This window comes from Psammomys obesus, unplaced genomic scaffold (assembly GCF_907164565.1).
Source record: "Psammomys obesus unplaced genomic scaffold, mPsaObe1.curated_primary_1811, whole genome shotgun sequence".
Taxonomy (NCBI): domain Eukaryota; kingdom Metazoa; phylum Chordata; class Mammalia; order Rodentia; family Muridae; genus Psammomys; species Psammomys obesus.
Genome location: NW_026588752.1, coordinates 6,487,790 through 6,499,849, shown reverse-complemented (window position 1 = coordinate 6,499,849; position 12,060 = coordinate 6,487,790). Strand labels below are relative to the sequence as shown.

The 12,060-nt window shown below is 56.5% G+C and overlaps 1 protein-coding gene across 2 annotated transcripts; it reads left to right on the top strand.

Annotated features, from left to right (window-relative positions):
* Positions 1-1,391: 1,391 nt before the first annotated feature.
* Positions 1,392-11,882, top strand: Nherf2 (NHERF family PDZ scaffold protein 2). 2 transcript variants are annotated; one of them, XM_055604778.1, is made up of 7 exons: positions 1,392-1,763; positions 3,972-4,172; positions 9,122-9,301; positions 9,524-9,677; positions 9,742-9,785; positions 10,477-10,539; positions 10,742-11,882. In XM_055604778.1, exons 1-7 carry the CDS (start codon positions 1,551-1,553, stop codon positions 10,898-10,900), a joined length of 1,014 nt encoding a protein of 337 aa, XP_055460753.1. In that variant the 5' UTR covers positions 1,392-1,550; the 3' UTR covers positions 10,901-11,882. The 2 variants fall into 2 exon arrangements, with proteins under 2 accessions (XP_055460753.1, XP_055460754.1); XM_055604779.1 differs by lacking the exons at positions 1,392-1,763; positions 3,972-4,172 and adding an exon at positions 6,547-6,679.
* Positions 11,883-12,060: the final 178 nt, after the last annotated feature.

Genomic DNA, 12,060 nt, shown 5'->3' with positions numbered 1-12,060 from the left:
GCAAACACTGGATAGGCAGGAAGATAGATGGAAGAGGCCAGCCAGGCAGAGCCTGTGGCAGCATCATCTAGAATCTGAGTGAGGGCTGGGGGCAGGGAGCAACAATGCATCTTCAGCCTAAGTGCTTTTTAGGGGCAGCCACTAGGGTGTGGGTACCCAAGGGGCTGCTGCCTAGGATGCTGCTGGGAGGCAGGTCCTGGTGCTTGGGTGGGGGTGGAGAACCACAGCTAAGGGCTCTGGAGGGAGGAGAGGCCCAGAAGAACACTGAGCTAGGGCTGCATCTCCTCTCCACATGGGAAACTGTCTGCGCTGGCTATGCCTCGCTCAGGGGGACCAGGTAAGTGAGGAGCTGTGGGCTAGCTAGGGAGAAGCAGCCTGTGGGTGAGCCTGAATCTCAGCTGTCTTATGTGCCTGGAAAGATGCTTCAAGTGAAAGTGCACTCTCACAGTGCTGGGCCCCAGCAGAGGGCCTTCTCTAGGCCTCAGTTTTCTGGTCTTTTAAAATGGCCTGTTTCCTCTAGGCTTGTTCTGGGAACACCGTATAGGAATGCATAAGTAATTCTCCGTGGGACTGTTGTCCTGTAGGGGTAGATGAAGACGTGTACAATTGTAAAAGTAAGAGTGTGTGTGAGACTAGAGACCTGGGGACAAGGGATGGGCCTACAGGGGCTTAATATGGGACAGCTGACCATCACCTGGAGCTCAGGGGCCAAAGTCATCAGCACAGTTCACACCAGGTCAAAAGGAAGGCAGCAAACACCCTCCCATCTGTGCCAGATAAACTCTTGTTCCTGAAAAGCAGGGAATGTGGGGATAGGATGTTTAATGAATAAACACTCCTGGGAGGGGCAGGGGGTCATCTACTCACTGGTCCCCAAGGCCTAGGTTCCTGTTGCGTCTCTTTCAGTTCTTATTTTTGCCTGTTGCACTTCGGGTTGGGGCATGACAACTTCAGGGATCTAAATTCAGAGAGCAAAGAAAGGGGGAGCAGGCAGAGCAGTCCCGGTGGGTAGAGGGCGGGGTGCATCCCGAGGAAGGGCACAGCGGGCTCTGCACTTCCCCGCTGATGTCTCTGGCTGGACCCTTTCTCTAAGAGGCTCCCCATTTCAGGAACCTCTCTCAGCGTAGCTTATGCAGGTGTCTAAAAAAGTGGTTCCTGGAACAGACGCCAAAGGTGCTGGAGCTACGGAGGGTGTCCAAAATAGAATAAGATAGGAGTCCCGGGACTCTGAGGGTTGTCTGACGGTGCAATCCTCACTCGATGGTCCTCCAGGGTTTCTGGGCGCCCAGGCAGGGGCCTAGCTAGCGGGGCTTGGGCTAGGGCGGGGGCAGCCAAGAGGGCGGGGAAGGGGCGGGCGCGGGGGCGGTGCTGCCGCGGGAGCAAGGGCCAGGGCCAGAGCCGAAGCCGGAGCCCGAGGCGACGCGAGCCGAGCGGGGAGCCGCGGAGGCTGCTGCCTGCTCTCCCGCCCGCGCCTCCGCCGCCTCCGCGCTCCAGCCTGCGGGTGGTGTGAGCCGTGGCCAGTCGCGGCCAGCCAGGGGGCAGCGGGTGCTATGGCCGCGCCGGAGTCGCTGCGGCCCCGCCTGTGTCGCCTGGTGCGGGGCGAGCAGGGCTACGGCTTCCACCTGCATGGCGAGAAGGGCCGCCGTGGCCAGTTCATCCGGCGCGTGGAGCCAGGCTCCCCAGCCGAGGCGGCCGCGCTGCGTGCCGGGGACCGCCTGGTTGAGGTCAACGGCGTCAACGTAGAAGGCGAGACGCATCACCAGGTGGGTCCCTGCGCTGCGCCCCGCCCCCGTTCCCTCCTTGGGGGCGCGTCCCCACAGCGCTGGCCAAGATGCCAACGACCACCCTTCTGTGTGCCCCATGGTGGGACCCGGGAAGGGTCCCACAGGGGTCTGCTGTTTGGGTGTCGAGGTGTGGGACGTGGCTGGCCAGTTGGCCTCCTGGTGAGGAAGCACAGTCCTGCACAAGCGGGGGGAGGGAGGACATCCTGGTAGGGAGGGGCCCCGCACTGCGGCTGCTCTGGCCAGGGCCCTGGCTGCTTCTGCTAGTTTTGGCCTCCGTGTGCCATGGAGGGGGAGGAGGTGGCTAAGGCACCTTGTGTCCTTGTGGTATATAGATGCTTTTCTGTCAGTGTGTGAGTATGTGTTTGTGCTTGCATGTCTGTCTGGGGTTATCCGTATGAACGCACTACTCAAGTGTTCCCGGAGTGGATGAAAGCACACTTGTGTCAGTGCTGGAATGTGTGTCTAGGGTGTGTGTGTGTGTGTGTGTGTGTGTGTGTGTGTGTGTGTGTGTGTCGCGCCTGCTCGCACTTGTGCCTGCCTGACTGCTTACCTGCCCAGTTATACTATTGCACTTTTGATGGCCCGGTGTGTTTGGGTCTGGTGGAGTCAGCTCTAGCGGCAGCATATTCCTTGGTCTCAGAAAGGGCTAACCCCTGAAAGTCTGCCTGGCCCTGTAGAGGTCACTGTCCAGCTCTTGCCCGCTGCAGCAGGAGGAAGGAGAGATGTTAGGGCTGTTGCTCCTGCAGGTTCCACTTCTGGGGTGTCTGTATCCTAGTGAGGGGTAGACACACCTAAGGTCCTGGCTAGGGTCCAGCCTCCCTCCACCGTTTCTGTTCTGGATCCATAGTACCAGCCTGGAGAAAGCAGAGTGGTTCTTGTCTGGGCTAAGAGCTGAACTCCTGTCTCCCCCAGGGGCCTGCTCTCTCCCTACAGTGACCGTTGGATTTGTTTGTGTGTTGGAGAGTTTGGGAGTGGAGCCCAGAGGTTGGCCTAAAAAGCAAGGGTTAGACAGGCAGAGTCGGTGTCATCTGCCCCTAGCAGTCACTGGAATCTGCTTGTCTATCCCAGATTTCTGGGGGGCTAATCTCTAATTTGCATAGAGCCACATTAGACCCTTCCACTGTTCAGAAAGATAGGGGCAAAGCCATGACTCTCGTTCTACTGGTATGTAGATATTGTTAGTAACTGGCTTGGTTCCTATGCCAGAGAGCATCAGGGTGCCGGGATCCTTCTGTTCTGTTGGTCATGGGGAGAAAGGATGACACAAAGGGGCCAGGTGAAGATGGGCCTGGGTAGGACCTTCTTGTTGGTAATGGTATCACGTGCTAAGTGGGGTAACGATGGAGATCCTGGTGGGGGGGCGAGTTGTTAATACTTCCTGCCCTTCAGATGTCCAGTGGGCTCTCCCTTTGAACTCACACTAACAGCCTGAATGAGCCATGGTGGCCCACCTGCTCTCCACCCTTCACAGGTACCCATCCAGGCACACAGAGGCCCCTGCCACACCTGTTCCACTGCTGTACCTGCTGGAGCTGAACCCTGCTTACTTGATAGATAGGAACATCCTAGTTAGAATTCCTAGGTCCTCACCTCTTTGCAGGTCTAGCAGAATGGTTTTTCGATACAGGTATGGAGGCAAATTAGAATTCTAGAGCTTTCCAGGTGTTTTAGATTCACACTGCATCTCTGAGAAAGAAAGAGGCCCAAATACTCACATTGGAGCCAGTGCTCTCTCCTACACCTAGACCAAAAACCAGATTTTAAAATAGACATACTCACAAAAGCACACACATATGCATACATATGCAGATAAGTGTGTAAACACATATGCAGACTAGACAGAAATCCTCAGCTGAACGGTTTCTGACTCCCACCTGGCTGCTCCTGGCAGCTTCTTCTTGTCCTTACCTTAGCTGAGTACAAGGCCACAAGAGGATCCCAAAGTACTTGCAGCCTGGGATTTAGCTCCAGGGAGAAGAGGGAGGGAGCTACTGGAAACTGGGGGTGGGGGGTGGAGCCCGAAGAAGGCTTCTCAGTCCAGCTGCCCACCCCCGGCAGGCCAACCCCTGCCCCGCTGTCCGTGAGCCTGGGCCTAGCCAGGAGTGGTGCCCTACCAAAGTGGTGCCCTATCCATGTGCTGCCCAGGGTGCTGGCTGCTGACCGGGTCCTGCTACCCACCCATTCCAGGTGGTACAGAGGATCAAGGCTGTGGAGGGGCAGACTCAGCTGCTTGTGGTGGACAAGGAGACGGATGAGGAGCTCTGCCGGAGGCAACTGATCTGCACTGAAGAGATGGCCCATCGAGGGCTTCCCCCAGCCCACAGTCCCTGGGAGCCAAAGCCTGACTGGGCCTGCTCGGGCAGCCTTGGCTCTGACACCGGCCAGAAGGTATGGTGGGCTATGCCTGTGGGACAATGAGCCTTTTCCAGAACTGCCATCACTGGCTCTTGATGATAGCTTTCGCTTTGGTCACTTCTTTAAGCCTCCGTCCATTTCTTCTTAGGGCTCTGTTCCTATGCAGTCCCTACTCTCTGTGCTGTTGGTGACCACCTGTGGCTACTCTTTCTGCCTTTGTTCTCTCTGCTTGAGGTTCCAGCTCTGGGGGGGGGGGGGCTGCTGGAACCCTAAAGGACTGAGTGTCTGTATTAGATATCGCTTGTCCTTGTTTTTGTCCATGTTTCTGTCTGGAGCATCCATGTCTTGGCCGACTGTGTGCTCTGAGGCCTTGGGTGGATTACAGCCTGCTGCAGGAATCAGTGCTGTAGTGGGGTGGGATGGGTGGGGGAGGGGTCCCAGCACAGGTGGGAAATGGGAAGAAGGATAGGGACCCCTCGGAGCTGTATGTGGACCCTCCTAAGAAGCCTCTGCCCACTCCCCTCCCCTAGGGAGCCCCTGTGTGCTGTTGTCCCATGGCTCCTGCTGGGTACCACCTCCCCTTGTTTCTCTCCTTCCAGGATAGGAGACCTAGAAGAAACAAGGGAAGGTCTGTTCTACCTTCTAGGTAGCTACCTAGACAGAACTTGGGGCAAGGAGGAAGGGCCTGAGGCTATTTGTTCTGCTTCTTGGAGGAGGCCTGGGTCTTATTGTCTCCGTGTCTTCTAATTATTGTTTGAGCCAAGGGGTTCCCCACATCCAACTTTGAGAACCATTGGCTTAGGGTTGGTGGTGTGGCAGGTCTGAAGTTTCTGGATGTGTTTCAGACCTTAATATTTACCTTTGACCTTACCCAAATGTCTCCTACTTGATCTGGTTAGGCCTGTGCTGATCCCTGTAGGACCTGTCTGGAGGTTGGGAGATGACATTTCCAGTGGTAAGGCCAACCTGGGGAAAGGTCTGTGCTCTGAATCTGTTGGATTCTTTTCCTTAGAGACCTGAGGGCAGGTGCCAAGCCTTAGAATCTAGATTCTGCCCTCTGGCTGTTTAAGATCAGGAGTCTTTAGAAGGAATCTTTTGGGAAGAAGATGGTGCCAGGCCCACCTTCCTCTGGCTGGGGACTAGGAGCCTCCCTTTTCCCCAAGTACCCCTTTCTCCTCCTTAGGAAGAAGCCCCCCCCAACCCCCAGGCGTGTATCCATTCATTTAGAAGCAAACAGCCCAGTTCACCTTCCTGTGGAAAAATCCGCCCTGGGGCCTTATCTGGAGATGGGGTGGCTCAGGCCCCTTGGCTATGGGTGGGTCCTTCCCCGTCACAGCTATTTCAGGCTTGGAGGGGCTGCAGGAAGCCCTAGGAGGGGGCTTCCTCTGGGCGTATTTTAGAGAAACAAAAGGGGGTGCAATGGGCCTGTACCATTGTAGATGGGCCAAGTCTAGGGACAAGGACTCTAGGAGGCAGAGGGGCTCAAGAGAAGGTCTTACCCTGGAAGAGCAAGGGGAGCCTCATATAACCTCTACAGACCAGGTTTAGAGAGATGCCATACCTCAGGCTGAGTGTGGGAGCCTTAGAGAGTTATGTTTTGATGGAGGTATTGGTGGCTGGACAGACTGGTAAGGCATGCATGCCTCTACTCTTCTGCAGGGTGAGGGTGTCCACTAGGTGCCCCCAGAGGAGGTTTAGGGTCTTCTCATCCTCCCTGAACCTGGGTTCTCTGTCCCAGCCTGCAGGAGAGGGGAGGTGGGACTAGGGAGATCACTGATGTGGTCTGTCCCTCCCTTTGGGGGCGGGAAGGACTGGTGACTCAGTCCTGGGCCATTCAGGGCTGGGGGTGGCTGCAGCTGCAGTGAGCTGCTTCTAGCAGTGATGACAGGAACAGCCCCCAAACAGAGACCCAGCAGCTAGCAGCGCCAGGGAGAGGGAGGCAGTGATAGACCTTGCCTTCCCACCCCTTTGCTCCTGTCATGTCTGTACTTCCTGGAGGACTTGGAGGACTGAGTTAGGGCTGATCGAGCTTTGCAGGTGGTGGGTTCAGGGCAGAGGATGGTTAGAACAAAGTGACAGCAGGAAAGCTTTTGGGGACTCCCCTGGTTCCTGCTGTTCCCCTCACACACACGCTGTCTTCTGTTCTCCAGCCAAGGTCCCCTCCCTTGACTCCCTGTCTCCACTGCCCTGGGTCCTGGAGCAGGGCAGGGCCTCCGGCAGCTTCCTTCCTTCCTTTCTTGGGACGGAAACTTAGCTGGGTGGGGGGGATGCCAGACAGGGGAGGGGGCTTAGTAACTACCCTGCTACCCGAAGTGAGTCAGTCCCTATGTCCCCACCCATCCCCAGGGAACCTGGGCCACAGTGGGAGGTAGATAAGTGGGGTGGCAGTCTCAGCTGGCCCAAGAGCTCAGGCTGCTCCAGGCTGGCCACCTGCTGCCTGCCTTTCCTAGCCACCTCTCATGGCTCGCTCCAGGAGTACCATGCTGCCTGCCTCTGCCCCAGGCGCCCCTCCACTGAACTCTCAACAGGGGCTTGTTCAGGTTAGGTGGGGATGGGGCAGAGCTGGGATGTCAGGACCCCAGCTTTAGCTCAATCTCTGGGTAAGGGACAGGGAACTTGGGGGATGTTTGTGCATGCAAGATGGACCCCAAGAAACAATGGGGGCCTTTCTCTGCTGGGGCTGGTGAGTCATTATCTGGTGGGGGGGGCAGAGCCTGGCTCCCAGGGCACCCCTATATCAGCCTTTGTCTGGTTATAGGCTCAGCGGGGGTACTGAGACTTGCCCAGCTCTATGGCTGTGTGTCTCAGAGCCCGTGGGAGCCAGAGGGCCTGTCTGAAGAAGGCAGGAAGTGTACTCAGTGCTAGGGCTGGGAGAAAGAATTCCAGCAATGCACCCTTCCCGCTGCTCGCTGGGCCACCCTACCCCCACTTACTTGCTCTAGCTGTCCCCCCGCTATCCCACAGGCTTGGGGGTGCCTTGCAGTCCTTGTACTTGAGGGTTTTATGCCAGGCCCGGCACCACTTGGGCTCTGCTTGTGGCTAGAGACGGTTTAGGCTATTTGGTAAGAGGAATCTTTTAACCTCTGCTGAGGTGGCTGTTCTGGATTGAGGCTGGGGGGTAGCCAGAACAGCCCCTCAGGAATGGCACCTAGTTTCATGACTACAATAGCTTGCCAAGTCCTGCTTCCTGTCTGGGAGCCCCAAGAAACCCTGCCCTGTAGGCTACCACAGAGGCCGTGGGAAAAGGCCACAGGGCCAGTGCCGTGGACATAAGTTTGCATGTGTGGGTGGCTGTGTCTACGTTGTTTATGAGTGTAAGCATGGCTGTCTTGTCTCTGTGGCCACAGGATGCGGTCCTGCCGCCTAGGACATGACTTTGTGCCAGGAGTGGCCACATATTTCCTTGTACTGTTTTGGCACTGGCTTCTATCTCTACTTCTCCAGTCTCTCTCCTATGAACTAGCCTCTGGCTATCTCAAGCTGATAGTTAGGGTCTCTCAGGGCCTTGCCCCAAAGCCCTATACCTGTGCCTTCAGCTATGTCTCTGAGATTTAATAAATCTGTGCAGTGGGGTTCTGAAGATCTTTGAGGCCTTACAACCCTGAATTCGGCCAACATTGCCTAGCTGAGCCCCCAGGGGCTGAGGACCAGTTTTACCTCTATAATTCTTGGTGTAATGGGGCAGATGGTGGCTGGGCACCAAGGGCCAGCAGGAGAATCCAGATGAATATCTAGCTGGGTTTTGGGATCAAGGAAGGGGTCCTGAGTATAGGCTAGAAAAAAAGAGGACATCCTCTTTTTTGAAGGGCCATCCCACAATCCGGAAGCTAGGAGTAGCCCTGCATGGAACACTGTACTTATTCCTGCAGCTGGCTGTCACCTATGGGCATGGGCAAATACCACATTTAGGGTTTGGAGCTAGCATGGTGGTTTATACGGATAATTCCCACACTCAGAAGGTAAAACAAAAAGATAACTCTGTGTTGTGTAGTTGAGGCTAGCCTGGGTTAAAATGTGGGACCTTCTCTCCAAAACACCAAAGGGGGTTTGGACAGCTGGAGTGTTCAGAGATGTTCTGGGTTGGGGGAAGACTCTGCCTGCGACTTAAGATATCTGCCCGAGACCCGAACGATCCTCCCTGCTCTAGAGTCCCTGAGCCATCAGGCGTGAAGGGGTAGGGGTGGTAGGGGAGGGTGAGGGAAATGCCCCCAGCCAGTACGTTGTCACCTACGCTCACACTCAGAAACCTGAGCTGCCACCTGCCTGCCCACCCCAGCCACCAGCCCTGTGTAACTGGGCACCACCAGCTGCTGGCCATTCAGCAGCATAGCCTCTGGCTTGGCCCCTGGCTGGGGTGGGGGTCAGCGGGCTGTTCCGGCCTGCATAGCCTCCTGGCCCAGAGACCTACTGCAGCATGCCAGAGGTAAATCAAGGCAGCCTGGGGCAGTGGTGGGGGTTCCTTGTGGGTACTGTGAGCCCTTCCATGTTGTGGGCCAGGAAGCATCATAGGCTGGGAGTGGCCATCACCGGCCCCTTCTGGGCCATCAGGTGGGGGCAGAGGCTCCGGTTAGTATTGGAATTCTAAAGTAAACAGCTGCCACAATAGCCCAGGGAGCCTCTTGGAGGCTTTGAAGAGAAAACAAAAACAGTTCAGGCCTCCAGGGTACCGGCCCTACAGAGGGGAGGCAAGGATGGAGGGAGAGGCAAAACCTAAAGGTACAGTCTTGCCAGGTCTGTGATGGGGCAGTTCTCCCATCCGGTTCCTTCTATATCCCCAAGCTGTGCACAGTGCCCCTGTGAATTCTCTCACTGCTCCTGCCGGCAGCTATCTCATTAGATGCTTACATGTTTGGGCACAGGCTTTGTCCCTAAGCCCACAACTAAAGTTGTGTTACAGGCAACTTCACCTGGCATTGTTCTCTGACAGCATAGCGCTGGGAGGCTGGGGGTAGAGCCTGATATCACCTCCTATGTGTCTACAGGATCTCAATGGGCCCCCAAGAGAGCTTCGTCCCCGGCTCTGCCACTTGAGAAAGGGACCCCAGGGATATGGATTCAACCTGCATAGTGACAAGTCCCGGCCTGGCCAGTACATCCGCTCTGTGGACCCGGGCTCCCCTGCTTCCCACTCTGGCCTCCGTGCCCAGGACCGGCTCATTGAGGTATCCTGGGTCCCTGTGTTTGTATCTGCATGTCCCTGAGTGTCCATGTCTGGGCCCTGGGTCCCTGCAGGAGAAGGGGAGACAGAGGGAACTTGAGCTGGCACTCTTCCTGCTGCCTCGGCTGGTGGTGGCTTCAATGAATATTTGATGGCACACCTGGCTGGGTGGCACTGGGCCGACTGGGCCCCTCAGGCCTTTCTGACCCTATGTGGGTGGTGGCAGGTGAATGGGCAGAACGTGGAGGGGCTTCGTCATGCTGAAGTTGTTGCCAGAATCAAGGCACGGGACGATGAGGCCCGGTTGCTGGTGGTAGATCCTGAGACTGATGAGCACTTCAAGCGGCTGCGGGTCATCCCCACGGAGGAGCATGTAGAAGGTAGGCGATTACCTTAGGGGCACAGGGTAGGGTCAGTGCAGCCACTAACACGCTGTCCCCATAGGTCCGCTGCCATCACCAGTCACGAACGGGACCAGCCATGCCCAGGTGAGAGGGAGGGCCCCAGCGACCATAGGTGTACCGCTACCCTTGGGTCCCCAGACATGATAATGGCTGCATCCTCCGTGAGGATGTACAGTTGTGAGACCTATCTGGCCTGGTCCTCTTAAAAATCGCCTCTGTGCTAGCCAGGCATGATGGCCTTCACCACCTATCCCAGCGCTTGGTCGGCAAAAGCAGGCAGATCTCTGAGCGTGAGGTCCTAGACAGCCAGAGCTACACAGAGAAACCCTGTCTCAAAACAAATGAATACCCACCGTGGATCTTGTATGGGGTTAGCAGGGGCTCACACACATAGTGTGGGTGGAGACCTGGGGTCCTGGCCACCTTCCCATGCCTCGTTCCTACACGACTACTGCGTAGTCTTCGGCCCTCACCTTCCTGGACACTATCCCTGGCTTGACCGACAAGTGACATTCGCACAGCTGGTACCCATTGCCACAGCTGTTCTCCTCTACCGTAACTGGCCAGGTTGGACTTTCCCGTGTGCTTCGAGGTGCCAGCTGTGCCCTGGCAGTGACAGATGTTTGAATGCTTACTGCTGAAAAGGAGCAGATGCAGCTGTGCTGTGTGTGGGCTCAAAAGTGATCCTGTGCGTGTGTGTGTGTGTGTGTGTGTGTGTGATCTGGGCGCACCAGGATGGCCATGCTGAAACCACAACTTTCCCTTGGTTTCCTAGCTCAATGGCGGCTCCGTGTGCTCATCCCGAAGTGACCTACCAGGCTCAGACAAGGACAATGAGGTAACGCTGCTCATATCTGGGGCTTCAGAGGCCTTAGGTGGGGCTCTCTGTGGAGATTCCTACCAGGACAGTGGGGCTACCACTTCCAAGAAGCCTCTTGGGCTAGTTGCCCTAGGCCCTGGGGTGGCCTCTGGTGTGCAAGTTCCTTGGAAAGGCAGCTGCCAGGGGTATGGCTCACTGTTTGCACCTTACCTGTCCCCAGGATGGCAGTGCCTGGAAGCGAGACCCCTTCCAGGAGAGTGGCCTCCACCTGAGTCCCACAGCAGCTGAAGCCAAGGAGAAGGCTCGAGCTACTCGGGTGAACAAGCGGGCACCCCAGATGGACTGGAACCGGAAGCGAGAGATCTTCAGCAATTTCTGAGCCCCTCTCTGCCTGTCCAGGGGCCCTGTGGTCTCTTCCCGCACGGACCTTGGGCCTTTGCAGAGCTCCCCAAGCCTGAGCAAGACTGGAGGGTGGTGTCACACCACCCAGAAAACAACCCATGACCCCCATGACCCCTTGTCTTGTCCTTTGGGTGCTGCAGCTGTCATAGCAAGATGAGAGAAGAGAGAAACCCAGAGGAAAGAGGGAAAGAGAGAGAGGGAGAGAGAGAGAGAGAGCCAGCTAGCCAAGACAGACAGAGAAACAGCAAGAGAGGGAGGAGCTATGCATGGTGGTCTGCCAAGGGCCTTTTGCTGTTCTGCTTCGGGCCTGCTGACTGAAAGGAATTCATGTTTTCGCTTTTTTTCCTAAAAGGTCTCCAGCTCCACATATGTTTCTGGTTAATAGTGGAGCCCCTCCCCCAACCCCCTGGGGCTCACTCTAAATAATTGCAATAAAACAAACCTTTCTCTGCAAACCCTTTCTTACCCACCCTGTCAGCAGCGCCATCCCGAGCAGAGACCAGGGACTCCAGGGACAAGACAGCCAGGGGCCCTCAGGGCCAGCTGTGCCTGTAGGAGCTATCCCTCTGTCCCATCCCTCATGTGGGATGGTCCCTCGGCCAGGCCTCTCTGCCTAGCTAGTCCTGTGCTGCCTCCCACATGCTGGGTTCTGGAATGCAGAGCCTCGGCTCTGAGGGGCCCTGAGGATAGGTGTTCCATGACTCGAAGAGGGCAGCCTCCTGACAAGCCCCTTACCCTGTTCTGCAGCTCTAGGACCTGGAGATGGTGGGTCTGTGTGAGCCATTCCAGGTCTCATCCTGGGCCTGGCCCCTGCCTTATGCCTACCTGGCATTTGCCCTCTGCCCTTTCCTCAGTGTTCTCAACTCCCTGAACTCACTTATTGGCACTGCAGTCTGCCTCACAAGCCATAGCGCACGAGCGCGCGCCCTCAAATTAAACAGGCCTTGCCTTGAACTCTGGCGCCTGTGTGTTCTCTGAGTCTTCAGTTTGAGGGGTAAGGGTGAGGAATAAAGCCCATTCCAGAAGACCCTTGGGTGAGGAACGACGCCATCCCTCTCCTACTCCTACTTCTCCAAGACCTGTCCTGTGAAGCCTTGTGTCCAGCAGTCCAGAGCCTGGATCTCCAGAGTTCCTCTG

Bases quoted from the DNA above. Each gene is read 5' to 3' on its own strand.
- Nherf2 (XM_055604778.1), top strand. From the start codon at position 1,551: ATGGCCGCGCCGGAGTCGCTGCGGCCCCGCCTGTGTCGCCTGGTGCGG. The intron at 1,764-3,971 runs GTGGGTCCCTGC...CACCCATTCCAG, and splicing joins AAGGCGAGACGCATCACCAG to GTGGTACAGAGGATCAAGGC. The intron at 4,173-9,121 runs GTATGGTGGGCT...ATGTGTCTACAG, and splicing joins GCTCTGACACCGGCCAGAAG to GATCTCAATGGGCCCCCAAG.